This window comes from Lepisosteus oculatus, chromosome 7 (genome assembly GCF_040954835.1).
Source record: "Lepisosteus oculatus isolate fLepOcu1 chromosome 7, fLepOcu1.hap2, whole genome shotgun sequence".
Lineage (NCBI taxonomy): Eukaryota > Metazoa > Chordata > Actinopteri > Semionotiformes > Lepisosteidae > Lepisosteus > Lepisosteus oculatus.
In genome coordinates, this window is record NC_090702.1 from 24,009,321 (window position 1) to 24,032,671 (window position 23,351).

Here is a 23,351-nt window from a genome sequence, read left to right on the forward strand (position 1 = left end):
TATCATGATAATTATCGATATCGACTGATATGAAAATTTTTAGCGTAATAATGTTTTTGGCCATATCGCCCAGCCCTAGACAAAGGTAGTACAGACTAAATGCGATTGTAAACACATGTATGCTTCCCAAACCCTGGAGTCATGAATCAGGTGTTTCAAGAAAGTGTGATCTTGATCTAGTTTGGGACTGAAAGAGCTTACTTCTGTCCCAGTTTGTTTTGCAATGGAAGCAGATCCTTAGCCCTGACAACACCCTCCATGCCAGTAAAGACAGGGAAGCTGCAGTGAGAGTTCCTTACCAATCCTGTGGCCTGCTTGCCTGCTGATTGCAGCAATGCACTGGATGTACGTCCGGGTGGTTGACATCGTGTCGTTTTTGGACAGTTCTGCGAGCAGGTGCTCAATAAGGTCCACAAACACCAGGTTCCCACAGCTCATGACAAGGTGGCCCAGGGCAATGATGGTTCTCTTCCTCACAGCCAGCCGGGGGCTAGTCAGCTGTGGCAGGAGGCAGCTCAGAATGGATGGGTGGAAATTTACCAGAAGGCCCCCTTGTCTAGTTATAAAACAGAACAGCAGATAGGAGTTTTGTAACAGATGGCTAAAAGGCTAAAGCAATGCCAATCACAAATTCCACCAACATTGTCCATAAAAACCTGAGAGTTCATCAACTAGATCACTTAAAAGTACTGTAAATCAACACTGAAGGACTGTCACTCTGCCATCACTTTACTCTAAACACTTATTCCAACCAGGCATTTTGTTACTAATACAGAATGCACAGGTATATAAAAATATAATGGTTATGTTAACCCACTTCAAAAATGAGACTTACATCCCAGGCTCAGAAGAAAACCTTAAGCTCTATTATATTTTTCATATAAGACATTTATCTGGCATCTGTGAACAGAATTCCTTACTATGAAAAGCTTGGAAAGTGTACAAATTGTATTTTGTGCTTCTGTTGTAACATTGGTCTTAGATAATGTTTCCTAGTTAAAATTACAGTTCAATTATTCACAAAACTGTTTCATGTATGTCATTTTGAGACGATTTTGAGTGGCTGACTGTTAAAACAACAAATAAAGAGTTATGATAGTAAGGTATTTAACCTTGTATGTTTTGGAACTTTTATTTTACCAAGGATGTAGGATGTAGGATGTTTACACCAAGGATGTAGATACCAATGCAGTTTTTTTAAAAGCTGAAACTTTTATTGGAGTGTCTAAAATTAACATGAGACAGACAAGAAATGACAAAAAGACATGCCTGAGTAACATGGTGACTCAAGCCAGCTGCAAATGGACAGGTACAGAGTAATGTGTTGTGACATCTGCATTAAAAATTAAAAACCGCTATCAAAAAGGTTTATCAAATTGTTTTTTAAATAAATGTACTACCCTTAATTTAAGAGGTTTCTGCACTGAATGATGTAGTCTACAGTACAGCAATTACTCAGGATTAATGAAACACTTAATGTATTTTCCTGACCATTAAGCAGAACAGCTAAAAATGCCTCCTCACCTGCATAGCATATCTGCCATGATGTCTAAGGCCTCTAACTGAACAGAAACATCTTCTTGCTTGGCTATGGCACTTGTGAGACGTCCTGTAATTTTTTTACAAACACTAGCAGCTAAAGCAGAGCCTGAAAAAAAAGCAAATGAAAAGACAGTGACTTAAACAATGCACTATTTGCCTCTGGATCAATACGTGGGAAAGCTCCCCACTGGCTCCCTGCTTCATTTCATTAAAATGGATCAATAAAATGGATTCTAATTGGGAAAAAATGTCTTATTAAAAAATGCTTCACCTCAAAACACACAAGAGTGAACCAGCAATTTTCAAATTCACAATGCATTGGGGTTCTTAATTCTGGAACATCAGATAAACATTTAGAGGCCATAATAAAGTGGCGGCCAGGGTAGAAGGTTATGCTAGCTAGCTAGCACCTGGTGCCAGTGTTGGTTTTTTGTATTTAAGAGTCTGTGAGAAGAGATTTGCATAAGAACATAAGAAAGGTTAAACATTCAATGAGGCCATTCTGCCTACCAAGCCCATTGGGCAGATTGTAGCTAAATAATCCAAAGACCTAATTCAACTGTTTCTTAAAAGAGTGGTATCAACCTCAGAATCATGGCTGGATAGATTGTTCCACACTTCCACAACTCTTTTGGTAAAGCCATTCCACCTGTTCTTGGTCATCAAAATCCTACAGCTCCAATTGCAGTCCCCAAAGCCATGGTGTACAAATTAAATGAAATGTCTGGCTCTTACTTCCCGTTTTGACACTTAATCAGTTAGAATCAACTTCTGTTCTTCTCCCAGTCAGAAAATTGCCAGATCAGCCTTACAAAAGCTCCTACTGGCATTACATTGACACGCCTACATTCTCTGAAGTAGGCGCCGTCAGGCCACCTGCTTCTGGTCCACTCTTTGAGGTGTGGCTGCTGTTATATATATCATCTAATTGTATATTAGATTACCGTAACGTGTGTAAGTCATCAGAATAGAAACAGGTTAGCAATACAAACTATTTAAATCAGTCAATGCAAAGATCTATACTGGACTACAACAGATTTACTGGCTAACGTCATTAATAAAACTGGTATTGACAAAAGCATGCAAATTTACTTCAAAGACAAAACTGGTTATAAATCACCCAGAAAATGTTCTTGTATAGGGTGGTCTGAACTTGAATTACCATAGTGCTTCCGACCAAAGCCCCAATAAACCACTTTATGCCTTACTAAAATAATAAATACTCTTACCACTAGAAGCGGGAGGAAGTTCTCCAATCACGGTTTTCAATCCAATGCTGGAAATATCACGAAGCTGCTCTTTATCCGACAGCATATTTGTACACAGAGTGTCTACAATAGTTTCCACTTGGTACTCCTTCACTTTGCTGACAAGAGGTCCCAAACTGAAAAGGCAAAGGAACGTGTTATACACCATGTTCTTCATGGACACACGTGCATGTTGCAGGTCTTTTTCTATGGTTTGAATTTTAGTGCGTATATGGGCGGATGTAGCACTGGCACTTGAGTGCATATACCGAGAACCCTAATCCCCAAAACAAGGCTTCTGACTTCATCTATAGAAAATGAGACACAAATGCCCGTTGCTAAATGACTTCCAGACCTGAAAAACATTTTTTTTGCTGTATGGATGGGAAGCTCAAATACAGCTTACATCTTCTGTGTAAGTTGCTTTAGTTTCTTCATAATGGCTTTGTCTGTGAAAATCCTAACATGCTGAATGAACTGAACTGAACAATAATATGCAATGAATTGCACAATTATAATGTTCTTGAGCTTGAAAAATGAAATAATGGAAAGGGGGGGGGGGGTTATCTTTTTAAATGCCTGCAGCTGCAAAACTGAACAGACAGAAAAAAAGTGATAGAAAGCACTTACTGACCAAAAACAGTCACACCAAAAAACAGCAAATAACTCATCAGTACCAGTCAGTTTACCTTGGTCTTGTAAAATGTCACTTTAAGACATTTACAGTAAAAAGTCGTACAGCCCATGCACCACATGAAATCTTTTCAATTCCATTTATTCTATTTAATTCTCTAGAGAGCAGCTGCTGGTGGCATTATTTAGAGCACTGTGCATCACAAGCATTACATTTACAAGAGCAGCCTCCTATGACACCTCCAGAGCAGACTGCAGAAAGGTAATTAAAACTTGCGAGAAATACTGCGATATTTCTTTGCTTTTGCTGCTTCAGAATAATGACACAGAAAGCCCCCAGTTGAACTTCAGGCAAGGGGGTAACAATGATAACCACACTAAACAGCAGGGCAACGTTAATTAAAGTTATGAAGTGTGATGTGTTTAGCATAACTATACAGATGCTTTTATGAAGTAGACACAAGATGGATGAGCCAAAGAATGGGAACATTTTCATTTGACACATACTTTTGAACACTAGGGGGGCAGGATGGCATGATAGTTAGCTCTGTTGCATCACAACTCCTGGGCCCTGGATTCAATTATGGAATGGGGGACCATCCGTTTGAAATTTTGCAAGTTGCAGGATTTTATGGAAGAATAGCCAGAACTGGCATTGGAACTACAAAGAAATAGAACCAAATTAGATTAATAATTAGATCAATACCAAATTAGCTCAAAACGCATTGGTGAGTCTCCTGATCTAGTGACTAGAGCTGTTCCTGGGATGATCCAAAAATAAAACTGACAGATCCGGTTATAGTTCAGCAAATTCCTTGTTGGTTTCATTTTATTTACACAATTCAAATATCTATATCATACTTTGTTCTTCTAGTTTCAGGCGCAGAGTGCTCCCTTACATTAGGAGAAGTGGAGCACTGGCTACACCAACACAATGTTTGCCTAACCAAGTTAAGATCAGCATCCTGATACATAAATGACAATCAAAAAATCATAATTGCGTATCTGAGTGTTCTATAAAGTTGAATTCCAATGTGGCTCTCTCTTTTCCAGCACCTTTTCTCAGATAATGTTTAATGCGTTCAACCAGTCATGCATTTTTAAGTAAGCAGTGATGATGCCACATACAGTCCAGACAGAAGTTTGTATTGGGCAAGTCATCCGGTTTTGCTGACAAAGCAAAAACCCTCTGTATGGCAGAAACTGCACTGCGATGAAAACGCACAAAGGCAAATACATATCTGTAACCCTGATTAAAGCTAGTATTTACGACCCAGAAACTTCATTTTGTTTTTCTGAAAATTGGCTTTTCTATTCAATCAGAGCAAAAAATAGCTGATTGAAAAAGGCAAGAGCTTCAAATACTTATAGATGATGGAAGAAAAAGTAATAAAAGCTCTGCGTTTATTTAATGAAAACAGATGTGACTGAATGAAACTGTCGATAATTGTCTGAACAGTGAGTGCAGTTCCGTGTGTAAACTGTACCAGCACAGCAGAGATTTACCGAACCAAAACCTGATTATTCGTTTTTTCTTTTAATTTGGTTCCAGTCTGCTAAAGCAATGCGTATGCACTTTCAAGTACATTCTCGGTGGGCAAGACAAAAAAAGATTCAAGCATGTCATTAGGTTCATAGCACAAGGTACTTAAATTCGTTAAGGCAGTGCAGCTCATGGTTCTTTGATGACCGAATCCTTTGCAGTTTTATGCTGAACTCTCAAGTGTTGTTAAGTGGTTAGGCAAGATCAAGCATGAAGTCCCTTGAAGTTGACCGCTACGGATGTCCTGCTTATATCATAAGCGGCAAAAGCATAATTACAGCAGATCATCAGGTGGAGAAATTTGCAGCAGCAATTGCAGGTGGAATTGAATTTCTATGATCATTCACAAGAAAACCAGGGCCCCCGAAAGACCAGCACTCAATTTTGGTGCAGATGAAAAGTAAAATAACGGGTCTTAGAAATCTTAACTAAAAGTGCAGTATTCTTAACTTTCACACCTGCCTGGGACAAAACTGGGATTCACCACTGGGAACTGGAGACCCAAGAACAGTCCATGCAGTGCGCGCCCAGGGTGTTCCGCACACGAGCACCAGCGGGCAAAGTCACTGCAATAAGTTCCCAGCGCTCCAAGGGAGTCCTGATTTCTGACAATGTCATGCACAACTAGTATTACAGGGGAGCAACTCGGCCAATTCGACAAAGAAGAGCTGATGCCCGTCATGGGGATGTGGCGGCTTCAGGACAGTGATCTGTGTAAAAGAACCATGTTGCTGAAGTCGCCAGCCTGTGCAGGGACATTGAACAGCTGAATCCCCCACCCTACCGCCCAGACAAAGCACCAAGTGGATGACAGCGGGTTTGAAATCTGAAGGCTCACCTTCAGGTTACAGTGTGAGGAAGAAGAGGGCCAAGTGCACTGAAATCAAGGGGAACTAAACTGAAAAACAAAAGATCAAGACCTGGAGGTTACAAGCATTTTTTGGACCCTGCTCTACAAAGAAAGAGCCACCATCACATAAGGGGGGTTTCTGGTTGAGTGCTCCCTGTGCAGAAGTCATTCCATACCTCCCTGCTTCTTAAAAAAAAGGTAAAGGTTTACCATTTGACAGCAAGGTTTTGCACCTCTCCGTTCTTATCTTCCAGGAGCTTGAGGATCATCTTCACCACCTTGCGCTCGCTGTCGTCATCCAGCTTGATGGAGTCCTTCTGCAACTCCGACATCAGGTCATTGGTGGCCATGAACCTAGAGTGAAAAGAGGGAGCAGAAGGAATCAAGGCTTTGCTTCTGCTCACCAATCATGTTTGCGCAAAGCGTTCAGGGCTTTCCAGACCGACGCTTGTCACAGTCCGTAGCTCCAGCAGTCACCCAGCATATAGGCAAGCTGATCATCAAAAGACATTAGGACAGTTTTACTTTTTTTTTACTGAAAGACTAGCGCTACATGACAGAGCAGAAACAGATACTATAAAACATAAGAGTTTATCATAAAGGACATTACCTATCTTCACAAACTATTTCGTTTGAAGCTCACACGGCACCTAGATTTCACAAAATGGTTTCAAGTAAAAGGGGTACCATGTTCTAACACCATGTACTACAGTAATCACATGTGAATCTGCAAACTCTGGGAATTCCACTACAGCACCACCATCAGACATAACTTCAGCTGGCAGCAGAGTACAATGAAAGGCCCTACAGAAGTGCCATCTCCGTAGACTGCACTGCAGCTTAGCCTAAGCCTTTTTCATCAAAATCTTCACAATTTGAATGGGGAGAAAAAATAACAAGATACCCTAAGCTGTGAAAAATGGTTTGACAGAACTATGAGAAAGATGAGACCATTTATCCATTTTTAGGGACAACTCTAGAGTCTATATTTATATCCACCCATCTATTTTCTAACCACTTTACTTCCAATTAAGCGGGGGAGCTGGAGTCTGTCCTAGCAACCAACGGGACACCAGTCCATCGCAGGGTAGACAAAGACAAACACACACAACTAATGTCACATTTCTCGGAAGCTAATTAACCTACCAGTGTGTTTTTGGACTTTGTGAGGAAACTGGAGCAACCCATGAGGAAAACCTTGAAAAACATACAAACTCCACATCGAGAGCACCACAGGAATTGAACCCCGGATCCCAGCTCTGTGAGGCAGTGATGCTAACCACTGCACCACCTGGCCACCCCCTACATATAATTGTTAATATTTGTAAAAGGGCTTAAAAAAAGAAAAGTGCACACTTAATGTCATTTTTCACTCTAAATTATTTAATTTCTACCAAGAATGTGTCTGACACAGTAATAAAATTGACAAAGGGAAAAGATCAGATGCTGGAGAATACAGTTAAAATTCATGGAAGAAATTAATTGTAAAAAGTATTTCAAAGACTATTTGGTAACTTCTGCTGTTACCCTGTGAAACTTGTGAACCTTGTTAAAAGAAATTAGAATCCCTAATATTTTTGGTCATTGTAATTGCTCAGTGTGCATACTTCATATCTCGCAGCTACAGACCCTTCAACCGAAAACGGGGCAGAATGGGGTAATTTAGACAGACTCCCCTCCCGGCTCTTTCTTTTTTTAAAACAAAGATAATTTACTAACAATTTTAAAGAGAATGTATAGTATCCAGGTACACTTGAAAAATAAAAAATAGATTTTTTTTTTGCCATACACAAACTGCAATAAAACAAAGCTACTATAGATAGGAGGCATGAAAAGTTCTTGACTGTCACTTTTTCTGGACTCATTTGACAAAGGAAAAAAAATCTCTTAAATATAGTATTAAAAGACTCACTTGAACCACATTCAGAAGTACTTATGAGACCAATTCTGAGAAAAACGGGTATAAACACTGTTGAGTAAATACATCCTGAATGTAGATACTTATACCTTTGCAAAAAAAACATTTTCCAAATTACAGTCTAATAACTTTATGTATTGAAAACATTCATGTAGAGATAACTGGATTAAGGAATCATTTGGAACAATCATTAATAACTTTGGAAATTATCCAGTAAAACAAAATTACAAAGAAAGAGGAGTGAAAGTGTTGGTTCAATCTTTATTCTCACCATCTCACTTCTGTTTACGAGGCCTAATAACTAAGGAAACTATGGAAAAGTTCCATAAAACAGCTGCAGACTCATAACCATGTTCATCCAATGTCAGGGTTTAATCCACATGGCAGGTAATAAGATTAAATGCACAGAAAGGTGGATAAAATTGTGTTTTTACAGCCAATACAGCTCTGAAAAAAACAACTGATAAAAAGGTCTATAGCTAGTAGGAACTTCTGACACTGCCGTAAGCAATATCCCACAGAGCTTAAGAATGGATATCATATATAAATTTTAAATTGATATTTTTTCTGCTGATCTAAGGGGAAGAAGAGTCTGTGTAGAAAAGATATTCCATGACAAAACAAAACACCTTTTGTAGCTCATCATGCCTATCAAACAAGACTGGAAAAAATGGTGTGACGCCCCACCAGATGACTCTGGGGAAGGAAGAGTTACAATGAGACAAACAAATACAGGATCATTCCTCGATCATGCCCATCTTATCTATGGTAAGAGGGATTCTTAGAACGCCCTGTGTCGTACGTTACTTTTACAGGTATCTGCATGAAACTCTTTCCCTGAAGAGGATAGGCACCCTGTTCCAAAGAAAAACTGGTTCTGGAAGTACAGCACGGCTTATTAATATGTTTATCAGATACCTGCATTGGTTACAAAAGTACATTAAAAGTACCAAAAGCGGACTTCGAATGAATACAGCATTAAGCGCTGGCAGGAGGCCAAACTGGCACCTTCTGTGGAAAAACTTCGGAAGAGTGCTCCTGATGCAGCTCAGATGGAAGAAGAAGACAAGAGGAGCACAAAGATGGCAGCAGTCACTCCCTTTCCCCAGATGTGGTCTGTGCAAGTGATGCACGTCCAACACACCTCACACACACTACAAAAACTGAATTTTTTCATCCCCAGAAATACTCAAACAAACTAGCAGGAAAATGTTTAACCTGCACATCAGTAGGAAAAAAAAAAACTCTAAAGTGACCTTTTTTGGAAATGACCTAACGAATGGGGTAGATGGACAAGTGCCTCCTCTCATGTGTGACTGTTCCCATATTATCCTTTTAATACAACAGAAGACCACCACAGGAAAGCTTAAAACAACTGAGAGTGAACATAATGTCAGATAAGCCCATGAAACATTGCTTTAGGAAAATACTGCAAAACTGGCAGAATCCAACAACTTTCGCACAACATACTACAGAGTAACAAGTAATAGGTTTATTCCATGCTGAAAAAAAGAAGAAAGAGAACACAACGTTTCGGCCGTGGAGCCTTCTTCAGGTGTGACACCTGAAGAAGGCTCCACGGCCGAAACGTTGTGTTCTCTTTCTTCTTTTTTTCAGCATGGAATAAACCTATTACTTGTTCCTTTGCAGCCTACGCATGCTGACGCAGCTACCCACCTGAACTAATACTACAGAGTACTACACTTCAGAGAAGAAAGGGCAAAAGCATTATACTCCACAAACGTGGCAGGTTTTGTTCGTTGTGCCACAGCTTGGCAACCCCCCTTGGCTAGCTCTCTCCAGGTGAGGGGGAAGGGACAGGTGCCCCAAGTGCAGGCATTCAGGGGATGAGTGAGGGTTGAGGGGATCACCAGATTGACCAGTGGCCGCAGTAATGCGGACGCTGTACTGAACTGTAGTTTTCGGACAAAGTTCTAGGTGTCCTGGTTGATCTTCGTCCCCTCCGCACCTGTAGTCACAAGCTATAGAGAGTGACTGAAGGAATGAGATTCATGTGTACCAGTGGTGAGAATTAAGTTCCTCTGCAGGGCTGCTGGGCTTACTCTCTGTGACAGGGTGAGGAGCTAGGTCATCCAGGAGGACTTTGGAGTAGAGTCGCTGCTATTCCGGATATCGTGGTTCAGGCATCTGCTGAAGATGCCCCCCAGGCACCGGCTGCTCGAGTTGGACTGGGCACTGCCACTGGGGGCAGACCCACAACAGGCTGGAGGAATTATATCTCTCAGCTGGCCTGGGAGCACCTGGGAGTCCCTCAGGAGGAGCTGGAGACCTGCTGCTGGGGAAAGGGAAGTCTGCTCTGTTTTGCTCAGCCTCACCATCCCACCATAAAGATTTTTAACAGAACATTTTTACACTCACTGGTGCAAAACAAACCCTGATCCCTGTATTTTAGTACAAGTCATTTTGCATAAGCACAAGCAAATACTTGAAATACTGCTCTAAGCATAAATTACAAGTTTTCCTCAGGCTAATCAGAGATGACAGCACTTTTTTAGCACAACAGGTTACGACCTAAATCTTAATCAAGACTATTTAAAAAGTGTCAAATGAAAAGACACCATTTCTAAATTCCTACTGCAGTTAAATGTACTAATGATAATGGTGCTGCCATGCAGTCCTGTAAGGCACCTATACACTACTTTTCTCAGTCACTTACTGGACTTAACAGTGTCCACACGACACCATGAGAACCCAGAGCTGCTTCAAGTTCTCTTACTGCCAGAATCTGTTCACATCTGCTCCAACCCTAACCCAAAGTCAGTCTTCAATAACTGGAGAGGTATAAATGTACATCCAAAAAGAGGACTAGATAAACATAACCTGCTTGCCCAATTCGAGAGTACCAAGGACTGCAAAACTGGATTATGACAAAGCTGCCTAATGGAACCTTAAATTGCGACGACATAACTTGCATTACTTAATACATCTTCCTTGTTAATTAGCTGGTTTTCCACACTGGACTTTAAGACAGGGATTTAAAATTTATCTGGACAGCAGAGTAAATATAACCCAGGTGCTGCAAATTACTTTATTAAGCAATAATAAAGAATACAGGTGCCAAAGGTGATTACTTCTCCACTGAAGGCTAAAGCAAGCTTTCTTATTTGACTTCTTCCATAGCAGTAGCATAATATATAAGAGAAAACGGACATAAAGAAGTCTTACTGTTTAAGTGCATTTGACAAGTTAGCTCTCTTTCTAATGTTCCTCCACAATACAAAAGTCGCAATACAAAACATCTCGTAACTAATTAAAAACATTAACTGGAGTTTCATAAATGTACTCGCCTTTTCATCAACTCGTCCGTTACAGATTATTTTTGTTAAAAAATCTTGAAGACCTTTAATACATTAATCACTTACCTACACCGAGCACTGAGAGGTTTCTGAACACATGACGAGGTGTGTACCAGAAAATGATTTTCTGGTAGTTTTTTGGCACAGTTTAAACGTAAATTGCAACACCGATCACCTACCCTGTTTGGCTTCAGAAATTTACAATAGTAATAATTCACTATTTTTAAGTCGCAAATAACTATAAAAGGAGGCATATATTTACATTATGAATGCTAGGCGATAGAACTTGACAGACGTACCCCACGTCAAAGCATTTATGTTTAGTCTCTGATGTTTACACTTCAACCGTGGTCATCATGTCTTCAATAAAGGGTTTTCATCCCGAAAAATAAAAATAACATGAATGCAAACGCATCCTTAGAGATAACATACAATAAATGCGCAAAATAATCAAAACTTTGCTTCATCGATGTCAGTGCAAGATGTTTTACGTCAAAACAGAGAAGCATAAGGGAATTGAGGCCTACTTCTTCAGGCTTCAAATCTTTTATGTAAAGCTGCGAGCGCCAGTCGCTTTTTCAAAAGCGATTTAAAACTTATGAAGAAGTAAACAAAACAACCATGCCACAAATCAACTTTAGGATACTTATTAAGTAAAAAACAAGGTTTGTACCTGAAATCCTTGTCGCTAGATGTCATTTTCTCCAGCAGATTAGAGATATGGTAGGAGGCGCTCGCCATGTTTGCAGTCTGTAGTGGAGTGGCTGTTAGCACTTGACAGTGTTTTTTGCGGTCAGTACTATTATCTTTTTTTCTCTTTTTGGGTTGAAACTGTCTTTAATATTCGCAATCCCTCTTCATGGACGGGATCGTTGCACCAAGTTCAGCAGTTGTGTCGCCTGTATTTTGAGCGGAGTCTCATCCCTCGGCGTTAAGATGTGTTTGAATGGAGATCCGAGTCACTTGTCTCTGCAGAGGGAGGCGGAGGAGGCAGAAATGTGAAACTGCTGCTACTGCTGCTTCAGGCGCTTTCGCTGAAAGGTCAGAGTTGAGCGCTTTTGAATGGAGGAGGGACCAAAGCCCGAGCAGGGAGGCAATCGTCCCGGTGAGTGGTGGACACGACTGCCACTTATCGAAAATCCAAGACTCGCTTCCTGTGTTGTTTGCATTTGATGCAGGATGACTGGAGTAGGGAAGCTCTTTCAGGTTGGTGCATGTATATTCCGAGCTCCCCCTCCTCCCCACTTTCACCTTTTTATCTTGAAAAGTGAACCGAAAGACTTAGAGCTTTCCAAAAAAATGGACGGGAACCTGTGAAATCGAATTCATAACAAACTTGACAGAAAACCTCAGCTGAGGAAAAAAATTAAGAGAATTTAACACTCAACGCGATTATGTTTTTAAATAATAATGATTAATGTGGGATTTTTAGTTGTTAAAAAATCAGTTCAGTTTTTTTTGTCATGTGCACAAGTGCAGTTGAGTTATTTGGATGTATACAAAGACATTAAGGAAACACCAAAGTATAAACACAGATCAGCAGCAGCAACAATAAAGTTATATGACATACAACTTAAATACAAGTCAGCACTGTTGTGTTGAGAGTAACAATACTGTTCATTATGAACGACTCCTGTATTACTTTTGACCTCCTCCAACTTTTTAACGAACATGACAGTAGATCTGACTCTATGACATGTTTATTTTCATGTCGATGTTGAGATGAGTGTCTTTAGGAGCAAAGAATTATAGAGGGTGACTCAAAAGAAGTTCAGGACAATAATGCAGTGAATATACATTCAAGATGTGAAGCGATGGTTTGTGTCCCTAATATATAAACACATGAAATTCAGTGCTGGCCTGATAGTGGCATTCTACATTTGGCCATAGTGTTGAGTCAGTGTTGAGTGAAGAGCAAAATTACACTTGCCCGACAAACCAACTGATGTTGCCCTAGCATTGGCCCAATGCTTGCTGATTGTCTGGGTTTGTGTATCCTTACAAAGTTTTTCCTGTAACTGTTGTAAGTCCCACTGGAATGCACTGCAATAGACATCTTAAAAGCTTATTTTGTATGCCCCTCCATGTCATTGTGGATTTTGTTTTTAGGTATATGTTACCTAATTTTAGTTAAATGTTTTTACCTAATATTTAATATTTAATATTTAATATTTAATATGACCTAACATATTTAAATTCCTGGTTCTGAAAGGTTATATTTATGTAGTCCAAGTGGAGATGTTTCTATGTGCCTGACAGCTAATCCAGAAGAAATGAGGCAGTCCAAAGAAAGAGAGAATACGCCTTCCAGAGTCTCCTTTCTTGATGACTTTGTCCTTGATTTCTTGACTGCAGGCGTGCTATGGAGGATTCTGCTGCTGTGATTCATACAGATTACACTGCAAATGTCCATTTCTGGCCTCTTTTGTGAGTCTCCAAGTGGAACCAAAAATATAAATTGTCCACTAATATATTATTAGATAATAGAATTGTTCAAAATGATCACATGATAGTGAACCCATACATTTGTTTCAAAAATGATTTCCGGTTAGGCTATGCATTCTCGATACACATATATTTACACCTATTTTCTAACCTCTTTATCCAATACAGGCTTATGAGGGAGCTTGAGCTGATGTCACAGAGTATAAACAGGTGATTTTGTCAATATACTGTAGTAGTGTCTGTCTTTCTCCTGGGTGGCTATTGGCTCTCCCTAATCAAAAACCTCAAACACAGACAAATGGAGCAGGATGCAGTTAACTAGGATGGAAAAACACAATGTTTGCTCAGTTTCCACAATTTAAGGATCGGCACTTGGAGGTGTGTGGTGATGCTGAACTAGTCTGGCCAAGACATTGGGGAGTGGGGGAGCAGAAAGGAAACAAAAGAGTGACAGAGTTTCACGACACCTGGAAATCTGGATCCTGTCAGTTCTCAAACAACCCATATTGTATCACCAAGCTTCCTCCTGTAATCAATTTGACGCACCTGCCCCTGACTGAGGCAATAGCAAACCCCCACTGAGTGGGACTGGCCAGCCGTAAAGGACTGCTGGTTTCTTTTTGTCAATATAGATATACTTGTTTTGTACAGTATGGCATAATAAAGACTTTCAAGTTCCATTTTCTTTCTACCTTGATGGGCTATTAACCCTCTTGGGTCAAGCATGCCCCTTGGAGATATTTTTGGTAGCCCCGAGAGCTGCAATTATTAGAAGATAAAAAGGGCACTTAAGCAATACTAATGTCTATTGCTGGTCTGTGGGTGCTGTGGTGATTCTGAGAGATATAATGAACCTGTTGCAGGGTTCCTAGCACCCATAAAATTGCTAGGTGGCATAGTGGACTACAAAATCCCAAATCCCAAATGGTCATCTATCCATGGCTCCTATCCCAGCAAGAGCTAGGCATAAGGCACGCTGGATGGGACATCAGTCCTCCGCAGATTCTTGAGACAGTTTCAGAATAATCTGAATTTGATTTGAGTCACTATTTCAATTTTATCATTTGTTTTCTACCTGGCACTCCAGGTTACCTCATGTTAATGAGGCAACATCTGCCTATATCCCAGGTGTCTTCAATTTATATTGGCTTCCCTGGACATTTCCAGGTTTTTTTTCCTGGAAATGGTCATTCACTTGATTCAGCCATTTCTTCAGGAGCAAAATGGGCAAAATTAAGTAGTGAAACTATAAAGAGAAGCATTTATGTTATTTTTGTTTTAATTAGGAACACTTTATGATTTCAACACATTTGAATAAACAGACATTCTTTTTTTAACTTTATATTTAGCGATGAAAAGATTTACAAACAGAATGCATTCAACATTTTACTTCATCTTTCATTTTGTTACATTATTTTTATACATACATATAAAATAAACTATTTACATTATGCCAGAAGATATGGGGGGTAATACAAGAGAATACAATTGTTTCATGAGAAACACAACAAACAACAAAATAGCCCACACAGAAATATAACTGTATATTCCCTCATAAACTGAAATCAAGTCTCATTGGGGTAATAAAATTAATTCGTGTTTCCCAGTATTTGCTAAACCTCCCTGCCTATAACCTGAGAGAAAAATAAACAGAGATTCTTATACTTCTTTGCAAACAAAGAAAATGCTTCTCTGGGAATCAGTAGAAAAGAGATACTTTGACAATTGTAGTCCAGTGTTGAACCCATTCTTTAAAGCTTTAAAATATAGAAATATATTTAGAGAAGGCAACAGTCCAGAAAACTTTTTATTTGAGCCAATGAATTGTAAGGCGATGGCCAAGATCAACAACAACACAAAAACTCATGATACAAGTGGAATTCATGTTCAAGACCAAGACAGGAGTCATTTAAATGGAGGAATTCTGGGAGACTGAAATTAACTATCCAAGCTGACAGGGTTGGATCTGACTCCTTGAGATCCTTTAAGGCAGGGATCATGAACAGGTGACCTGGCAACCATCAGCCCAAAAGTCTTTAGCTGGTAGCACAAACCATTAGTGAAATAATATACATGTGTTGCAGGGGCAAGAGGACGCCTATCTTTAACCTAAAGGTTGTGGGAGTATGGAACAAGCCACCCAGCCATGTTGTTGAAGCCGGTCCTCTTGCTTCTTCCATGAAACAGCTGGATGAGATCTTTGGATCAATGAACTACCAACTGCCCAACAGGCCAAATGGCCTTCTTTTGTTTTTAATTTTTCTCACGTTCTTTCATGAATTAAATAAATAGTAGGGCCTCTTAAAATGGAATTTATGTCTGAAAGGTACAGTGCCTTCTCCTTTACTATTTATCAGCATGGAATTAACCTTTACTTATTCCTTTTTCCATTATATGTGACAGATAGTTGGTCTAGAAAAGAAGTCTAAAAAATAACAGTTAAGGCTAAGTGACATTTGTATACAAGCCCAAGGCAATGTAATATATATGAAACATTTCAGATTAATCTTCCAGGTACAAGATAAGAGATTTGAGCTCCTAAAAAAGGGGTGATCAATACATGTCTAAGGTTTTAATAGGAAATTAGCTTCTTTTTACATCAGTGGTCCACGTAATCCATTATTTTGATAGATATTCTGAGACAAAGTGCTAATGTATTTTCTGTGTGGTGCAACCTCACTGCTGACAAAAAAGAGAGGGCAGAGCTGCAAATAACAAGCCAAGATAACCCATTTCTAAAAGCGGAGTCACTTAAATTTATTTTGACCTATAATGCTAGTGCATGATTAAATTGTAGATGAGAGTGTAACGGGTATTCCAGTACTGATTTGGCTGATGTGATTCACAACATTGGGTTTTGTTGGCACACAGTGCTATATATAAGCTAAAACACAACAACAAATATTACAGCACATTTATCCATTCTGTAGATGTGTTGTATCTGTAAAATTCAGAATAGAATACTAAAGCAATTTTATTTGAAAGATGCAGATTTATCGCTGCATGTGTTTTTTGGTGTGCATGGTGTTGTATATAGTTTTCTGTGGTAAGAAAGAAATGTTGGGCAGTGATTTCCTCTCAAGCTTGACTTAGGTTATAGCCCTCACCACACTTTTCAAAGTGTGTGATCAAAAACACCACCCATTCAAATGGATCATGTTTGTCACGCAGCATCTTTCAGGACCCTATGCAGACAGCACAATCCAGAAGGGAGTGAACAGACACGGGGAGGAGAAGGAACTGGGTTGGTAAACTAACAGGGGGGCATGACGAAGGTGTTCAGGGGGTGTTGTCCAGGCAAACAAGTCCGAAGGGTGTTCGTAGGGAAATCCGTGGGGAGGCAAATGTCCAGAGCCGGGTGGTCCATCCTTGACAAAGACAAACGAAGTTAAAAGCCGGAACGGGATTCGGCGAAGGGTTGGGTGAATAAAAGAAGGTAACGGGGCCGGGCGCTCCCAGCCCCGGACCCAGATGGCCTGGTAACCATTGTGAAACCTGTGCCGTCGAGTCACTCCTGGACTCGCTGGTAGGCGGGCTTCTGGACGTCCATCTTCCAAAGCTGAGCCCAGATTGGCAGGAACGTCGGGCTCTTATAGGACTGGGGGCAGGAACCGGAGGCAGGTGGAGGAGATCAGGTAAAACAAGGAAGGGCTGGAGCATCCTTAAGAGGAGGGGTTTACCATCGTGACAGTTTTGTTTTTTAGATGTGGAAATGTTCCAAATTACTGGGCCACCTGATGATAAATCTGCATGCTGTTTCATTTTTTAACACATTACTGCTTTTGATCTTAACTTTTAAGGAAATACTAATGTAAAATACATGGTTTGCTGCCATTTTAATATCACAGACATCATGGATTTATGATACTCATAAATGTCTGCATTAGTGTTCAATAAATCAGAATTTGTCTGCACTTTCTATGCTTCTGAGCTGATATGCATACTTTATGTCAGAAATGATCTAAGCCTGCACATTAACCTGCAAGCCCATTACTTCTTTTATAAGATAGAAAGATCAAATACACTCCAATGCGTTTGTCACCACTTCACTAAGCCTGTTACTACTACTAAAATAAAGAAAAATTGAACATATGACAAATGATGCCTATCAACTGATTTTTTTTTTTTACTGTTTCTTACCTTTAAGTTTCTTAGCTGGTCAATCTAGTTATTAACTAGTCAGGATCTTAAGAAAACACACAAAAGGTCCTGCAATACTCCCAAACCATTATCAAGAGAAAACAAAAACAGTGTTGTTATAAACTACTTATAAGTAAGTAGTTAAACAACAACATCCAACAATGACTATAAACATGAGTCTATCTCTTGTTGATGGTAAAGACAACAGTATTCTTGAGTCTTTATACTGCAAAGGCAGTCTGTATGTCAATGCAGATATTTTTATTCTGGATAAACCTTGTTTTAATTTCAAACTTTCATTTTAAATATGTTGAACTGTACCATGTAAGCAAGCAGAACTGATATATATATACATATTTATATGACATTCTTTTTTATAAGACAGATTTGTTATTTAATAGTTTTTGATATTGAAGTATGTTTACATATGATCCTGATCCTAACCATAACCCCAATCCTAACTGTAACTGCAGCCCAATGTCTTAAGCTCAAACTACCCATCCACTTATACTTACCTACCTTATGCCAATAGCAATGCTAAAAGCCTTATCTCTGACAGTATAGATAAGATAAGATCACTTTATTAGCCACATACAATTTCTTGCAGTAGGAATTTGTCTTTTCACATACCCCAGCTTGCTCTCCATGAGACACACAGACAGGGAGAGAAGCTTGGGGTCAGAGCAAAGGGTCAGCCATTTATACAGCTCCCCTGGAGTAGTTGTGGTTAAGGGCCTTGCTCAGGGGCCCAACAAAGTAGGATTCCTCTGCTGGCCGCAGGATTTGAACTGGCAACCTTCCAGCCACAGGCACAGATCCTTAGCAACAGAGCCACTCCTCCGCCCTGAGGCACCTTATCCAAACACTGAATCAAAGGCAGAGTACTGACATGGACATACAGTACATTTGCGCCGTCAAGTGGAGCAAGGAACATTAGGCCAGCCGACATGCAGAGCTCTGCAAGAACCACAGAACTCTGTACAAGGAAGTGAGGGAGGAATTGGTTGCCAGGGAGACACTGCACATTCCCAGAGAAATCCGGAAAAGGACACAACCCAAGGACCTGGACAACCAGTTGATAGCCCTGAAGTAGTTGGAAGTCTACAGAGTCCTCATGACAAGAGAGGTGCTTGTTAACTGCCCCCGGGACTCATGCAGAGAGGAGGAGATACAGAAGCATGTTTTCTGGGGATGTGCTTGTGCCAAGGCAGTGTGGGGGAGACTGGACCCCATAGTCCAGCTTCTGGGAGTGAACACTGCACTGACCCTCCCAGAGCCTAATAATGGGGCTAGCACTGACCAGAGTGGGCAAAAGGACACAATACCTGCTTTGGCTACTGGTGTCTGTTACGAAGAAGGAACTTTGGAACACAAGAAATTCTCCTACACAACATGGAGTGGGGAGTCATGAATTTGAGGGGAAATCCATGTGGGCCTGAGGTTTGCAGATGTGGGTTCTCCAGTGTGAAGGAGAAATGGTAAGGACTGAAAAGGAACAAGTAATAGGTTTATTCCATGCTGAAAGGAGAAGAAAGAAAACTCAATGTTTCAGCGGTGGAGCCTTCTTCAAGTGTAAGTCCAAAGATATACTGTCCAAAGACATACTGGTAGGATAATTGGCTGCTTTAAATTAGCCTTGCTATGTCTGTGTTTGCTCTGTGACAGACTGGTGCCCTATTCAGGGTGTATCCCATCTATTTCACAGTGCTTTCTGGGATAGGCTCCAGAACACCCTGAAGGTGAATAAAATAAGAATATTGAGAGTGATGAGTGAGAAAGATGAGGCAGACTTTGAGGTAAGACAGACATCACAGACACCCTCCATCAGTGTTATGTATTGCATGATTGAAGGTGATAAATACTGTTTAAACTTTACTTACTGCCATTCATATCTCTTTTGAGTTTCTGAACTCTAATTCATACTATCAAGTCAATAGTTTATTAACCAAATTTCAAGAAATGCTGTCAAAAGTTTATTTTTACAGACTTCTGTCAAGTTACAGAGGTGTCTGAAAAGCAGTTGTGTTGCTTTAATTTTTATAATTGCCAATGACTCACTATGTTGACAAAGTGAGTTGACTGGCAGTGACTGATCCCTGTATTATTACATTGGCAGCATAATTTTTAAATGAGCCAGTCTTTAAATATACTATACTGTACAGTACATGTCAAAGACATTCTGCATCTACAATCACATATATGTGTAGCAAGAAGATCCCAATTGTGCGTTAAAAGAAGATCTAGGCTCAAAGTGTTCATAAACTGAATTGTAATTAAAATCAGACCTAAGTATTTTCATTTTTCATAAAAAATGAATTAAAGTGAGCATCATAATAAAGGTTTTGTGATTAGCACTATGTGTCTTGCTGGCTCCTTATTTTAAAATGGTAACAGATTTTATGCAATCGTAACTGAGAAGGAAAATTTTTCATATACAGTGAGAAATAGTGACATTGAAGCATACAAAACCCATTTTCTCAAACACACGCTTATTGCTTATGCAAGGTACTGTAGCCTTGTCCTGGGAAAAATTTTAATTACCAAGTGAAATAATGGTAATCACCATTATAACTGTATCTGGAGAAACAGACTGGTACAGTAATTAGCAAGGAAGGTTTTTTTAACCACAAATCTGCAGTGTTATTTTGGTCCACATGTTAACTGTGCCATTGTACTGATACCATATATCAGTGCAGGCAAGGTGTTTTCATTTTAATTAATTTCTTTTCATTTTATTTGCATTTACCTCATGTGCAACAGTGAGGTAATGTAACTTAGAGAATACCAAAATTGTTTTCTCTTTCTTGTCTATTTCAAAAGTCTCCAACCCTGGTTCTGGCTCTTCCTATCCAGGTTTTATGGGTATTAATTATTTTTCAAAACTGAATCATTTGATCAAGGAAGGAAACCAGAGCACCAAGAGGAAACCTACAGTATGCGAATGCAGGAAGAAATCCATGCAGACAGGCTGTGAACTCAGGGCCCCAGTGCTGTGAGTAGCAATGCTAACCACAGTACCACCGTGTTGCCCTCGCCATGTACTAGTCAATTGAAAACATCATTCATAATTCACAAAGAGATTTTGCCATCAAATGGGGATTTCTTCAATTACTTTAAAATCCATTCAAAGATGTATTGCCCGGGGGCTCCGGAGCAGCTGATCAGATAAAAGTTCCAGCTACAACATGAGTGTAAGAGCCCGAAGGTAGCCAGTTCTCTTATAATCTTTCAATTCTTGAACAGAGATATAGAAGAGGAGACCTGATTCAAGAGTCCAACACCCTCATCATCCTGAGTAATCTACAAGGTAAACCCAGGAGATATCTTTAGAATCAATGATAATTTGAAATCGAGAACATGGGGCACTTCTGTACACACAGGGTTGTGGAAGTATGGAACACGCTATCCAGCCATTTAGCTGAAATGGTTCTGTTGATACCTTGGCTTCCTTCAAGGCCTGTATGGAGGAGTTCTAAAGATAAATTAGCTACAACCATTTGGACCTGTCTTATATTCTAGCTGTAAGCCAGACCCATGTGCTTTTTGTCTGGGCTAGCAAATGGAGCTTGTTGTGCTCTTGTTTGTGGACACTGGATATTAGGAAAATGTGGGGGTTTTAATAGGAGCAAAACTGATTAAACAAATCCGCTTGCAAACACTACATGAATGGAGAAAACAATTCATCCTTATTGTTTTTCTTAGCATGCAAATAGTAAGACATGAAAACTGCGTTTGACATCAGAGCAATGATGCTGTTATTTTCTTTGGTTTTCACAACAGTTATCTACTGAGGTTCTGAATTTCAAATATTTAAAGTATATATATATATTTGTGCAATTCAGATTGTTACAATGCACTTAGTAATGGAATGTACAGTACAGAAAACTGTGTTAAACAGTAAAAGTAGTTGTACTGTAGCACTCTAAGCTCCTTTTCTTTCTAACTTGTTTTGCACACTTTATATTTTGAGAGCAGACAATTTGTATTGTTTAGCAGTTCATTTTGCAATAGGATGTCTATCCGGCAACTGAGTCTGCTTATTTCCTCTGGAAAAAAATGAGAAAAAAATAATGAATGCATATACGCTATACAGAAATCTTACAAAGAGCCTGTAGACTTGTACGTGAAATGGCAGAAATGTTCATTCATCTAGGAAAATAAGAACAATGTTTATCTGTTTATTTTAAAGTGGGTATTTAAGCTCTGGTACTTCAAAACCTATTATTAATTAAAAGCAATGTAGTAGGAGAGACAAAGGATTAAATGCTGCCTCTCGGTCAGATTATATGCGAACATGGTCTCCAGTTTCGGTGTTATGCAGATAATACCCAGATTTATGTTAAAACCTCTTCCCCCTCTGATCTCCCACCTCTGTCAGTTATCTCTTGTTTGTGTGACATCAAGCTCTGGTTGACATCTAATAACGTGAAGCTAAACGGCGACAAAACTGGAAAAGCTAGAGAGGTTCACAGTAATGGTGGATGGCTTTCCCATTCAGGCATCAGCTATAGTCAGGAACCTGGGAGGGACATTTTATCGTCTCCTGTTCTTTGAGCCCTACATGAAAAATTTGATTAAGATGGTTATTTTTTCAGAATTATTACCCACATTAGGCAATTTATATCAATGTCTGATGCTGAGTGTTTGATCCATGCATTTATAACATCAAGGCTTGATTTCTGTTATTCTTTGCTCAGTGGCCCTAACACTCTTCTCAGTAAATGTCCAGAACTCTTTAGTTAGACTTCTGACTCCCACCAGACCCTGGCAGCATATCACTCCTACGCTTAAATCTCTATACAGGTTGCCTGTAGGTAGGGTCACGAATTCAATATAATCTTGTTACTGACTTTTAAAATTCTAAATAATCTGGCTCCATCATGTATCTCTGAATTCCTCCATGTTTATACTCCCTCCCCTTGGTTCCATTCATCTGTGGCTGGTCCTTAGCTCACTGTTCTTAGGACTGAATCTCGGACTTTTGGTGGCTGAACTTTTTCTGTCACTGCTCCATTGTTCTTATTGTTGTTGTTTTATTTAAAAAAAAGATATAAAAAGACAGTTTTGTTTGTCTTTTAAAGTAACATAGTAATCTAAATGCTTTCAGGGAGATCTGCCTCTGGTATGAAAGTTTTTTTTTTAATAACGGCTGTCAATTTTGATGCGTGGGCCTGTTCTAGTTTTGTATTATTGTTGTAATAATAACCTTTTGCCAGTAGGTGCCAGAAGAAATGAGTCATCATTGCCAGTCTCCTGGCACAGCCAGGGCAGAACACAGCTCAACTATAAAATAAATTGCAGTTTTATTACATAGGGTTATCTTTGCCATTTTCAAGCGGTCATGCACATGATGTCCTAATTATGCTACCTACTGAAAGCAATCATGTGTGAACAGCTGAAAAATATGCCCATAGCAGTCAAATAATGTAATATTTTATGGACTTTATGATGCACATGCTCATGGTAAAAATAAAAATTGGCCTAATTTGTTATTGAAAGGTTATACAAAAAAAATGCCTTTTAGCTTTTTAATTAAGAGAAAACATAATGTTAAGGTCAGAGGAGGGAGAGTTTTAAATGTGTTCATTCAGGGGGCACTGAGAGAATGAAGCTGATTTGAGTAAAATGAGAAGCTGAATGCTTTTTCAATCACTTTCTTTCTGTTGAAATAAAATAAAGATACTGCTTCAGACAATAGGTTTGTGGATCTGTGGAG

At 39.5% G+C, this 23,351-nt stretch overlaps 1 protein-coding gene and 1 long non-coding RNA gene across 2 annotated transcripts in view; one reads left to right on the plus strand and one right to left on the minus strand.

The window, feature by feature from the left end:
• cand1 (cullin-associated and neddylation-dissociated 1) overlaps nucleotides 1–12,107 on the minus strand; it is a 29,969-nt gene extending 17,862 nt beyond the window's left edge. The window contains exons 1-5 of the mRNA XM_006633509.3: nucleotides 11,724–12,107; nucleotides 6,026–6,169; nucleotides 2,772–2,926; nucleotides 1,525–1,648; nucleotides 300–556 (exon numbers count right to left, since the gene is read on the minus strand). Of these exons, the coding sequence (XP_006633572.1) occupies nucleotides 300–556; nucleotides 1,525–1,648; nucleotides 2,772–2,926; nucleotides 6,026–6,169; nucleotides 11,724–11,791 (748 nt within the window). The 5' untranslated portion in view covers nucleotides 11,792–12,107. The remainder of the gene's footprint in view (nucleotides 1–299; nucleotides 557–1,524; nucleotides 1,649–2,771; nucleotides 2,927–6,025; nucleotides 6,170–11,723) is intronic.
• Nucleotides 12,107–15,807, plus strand: LOC138240819 (uncharacterized). Its single transcript, XR_011190073.1, has 2 exons — nucleotides 12,107–12,256; nucleotides 15,580–15,807. It is a non-coding gene; the product is annotated as an uncharacterized lncRNA (long non-coding RNA).
• The last annotated feature ends 7,544 nt before the right edge of the window (nucleotides 15,808–23,351 follow it).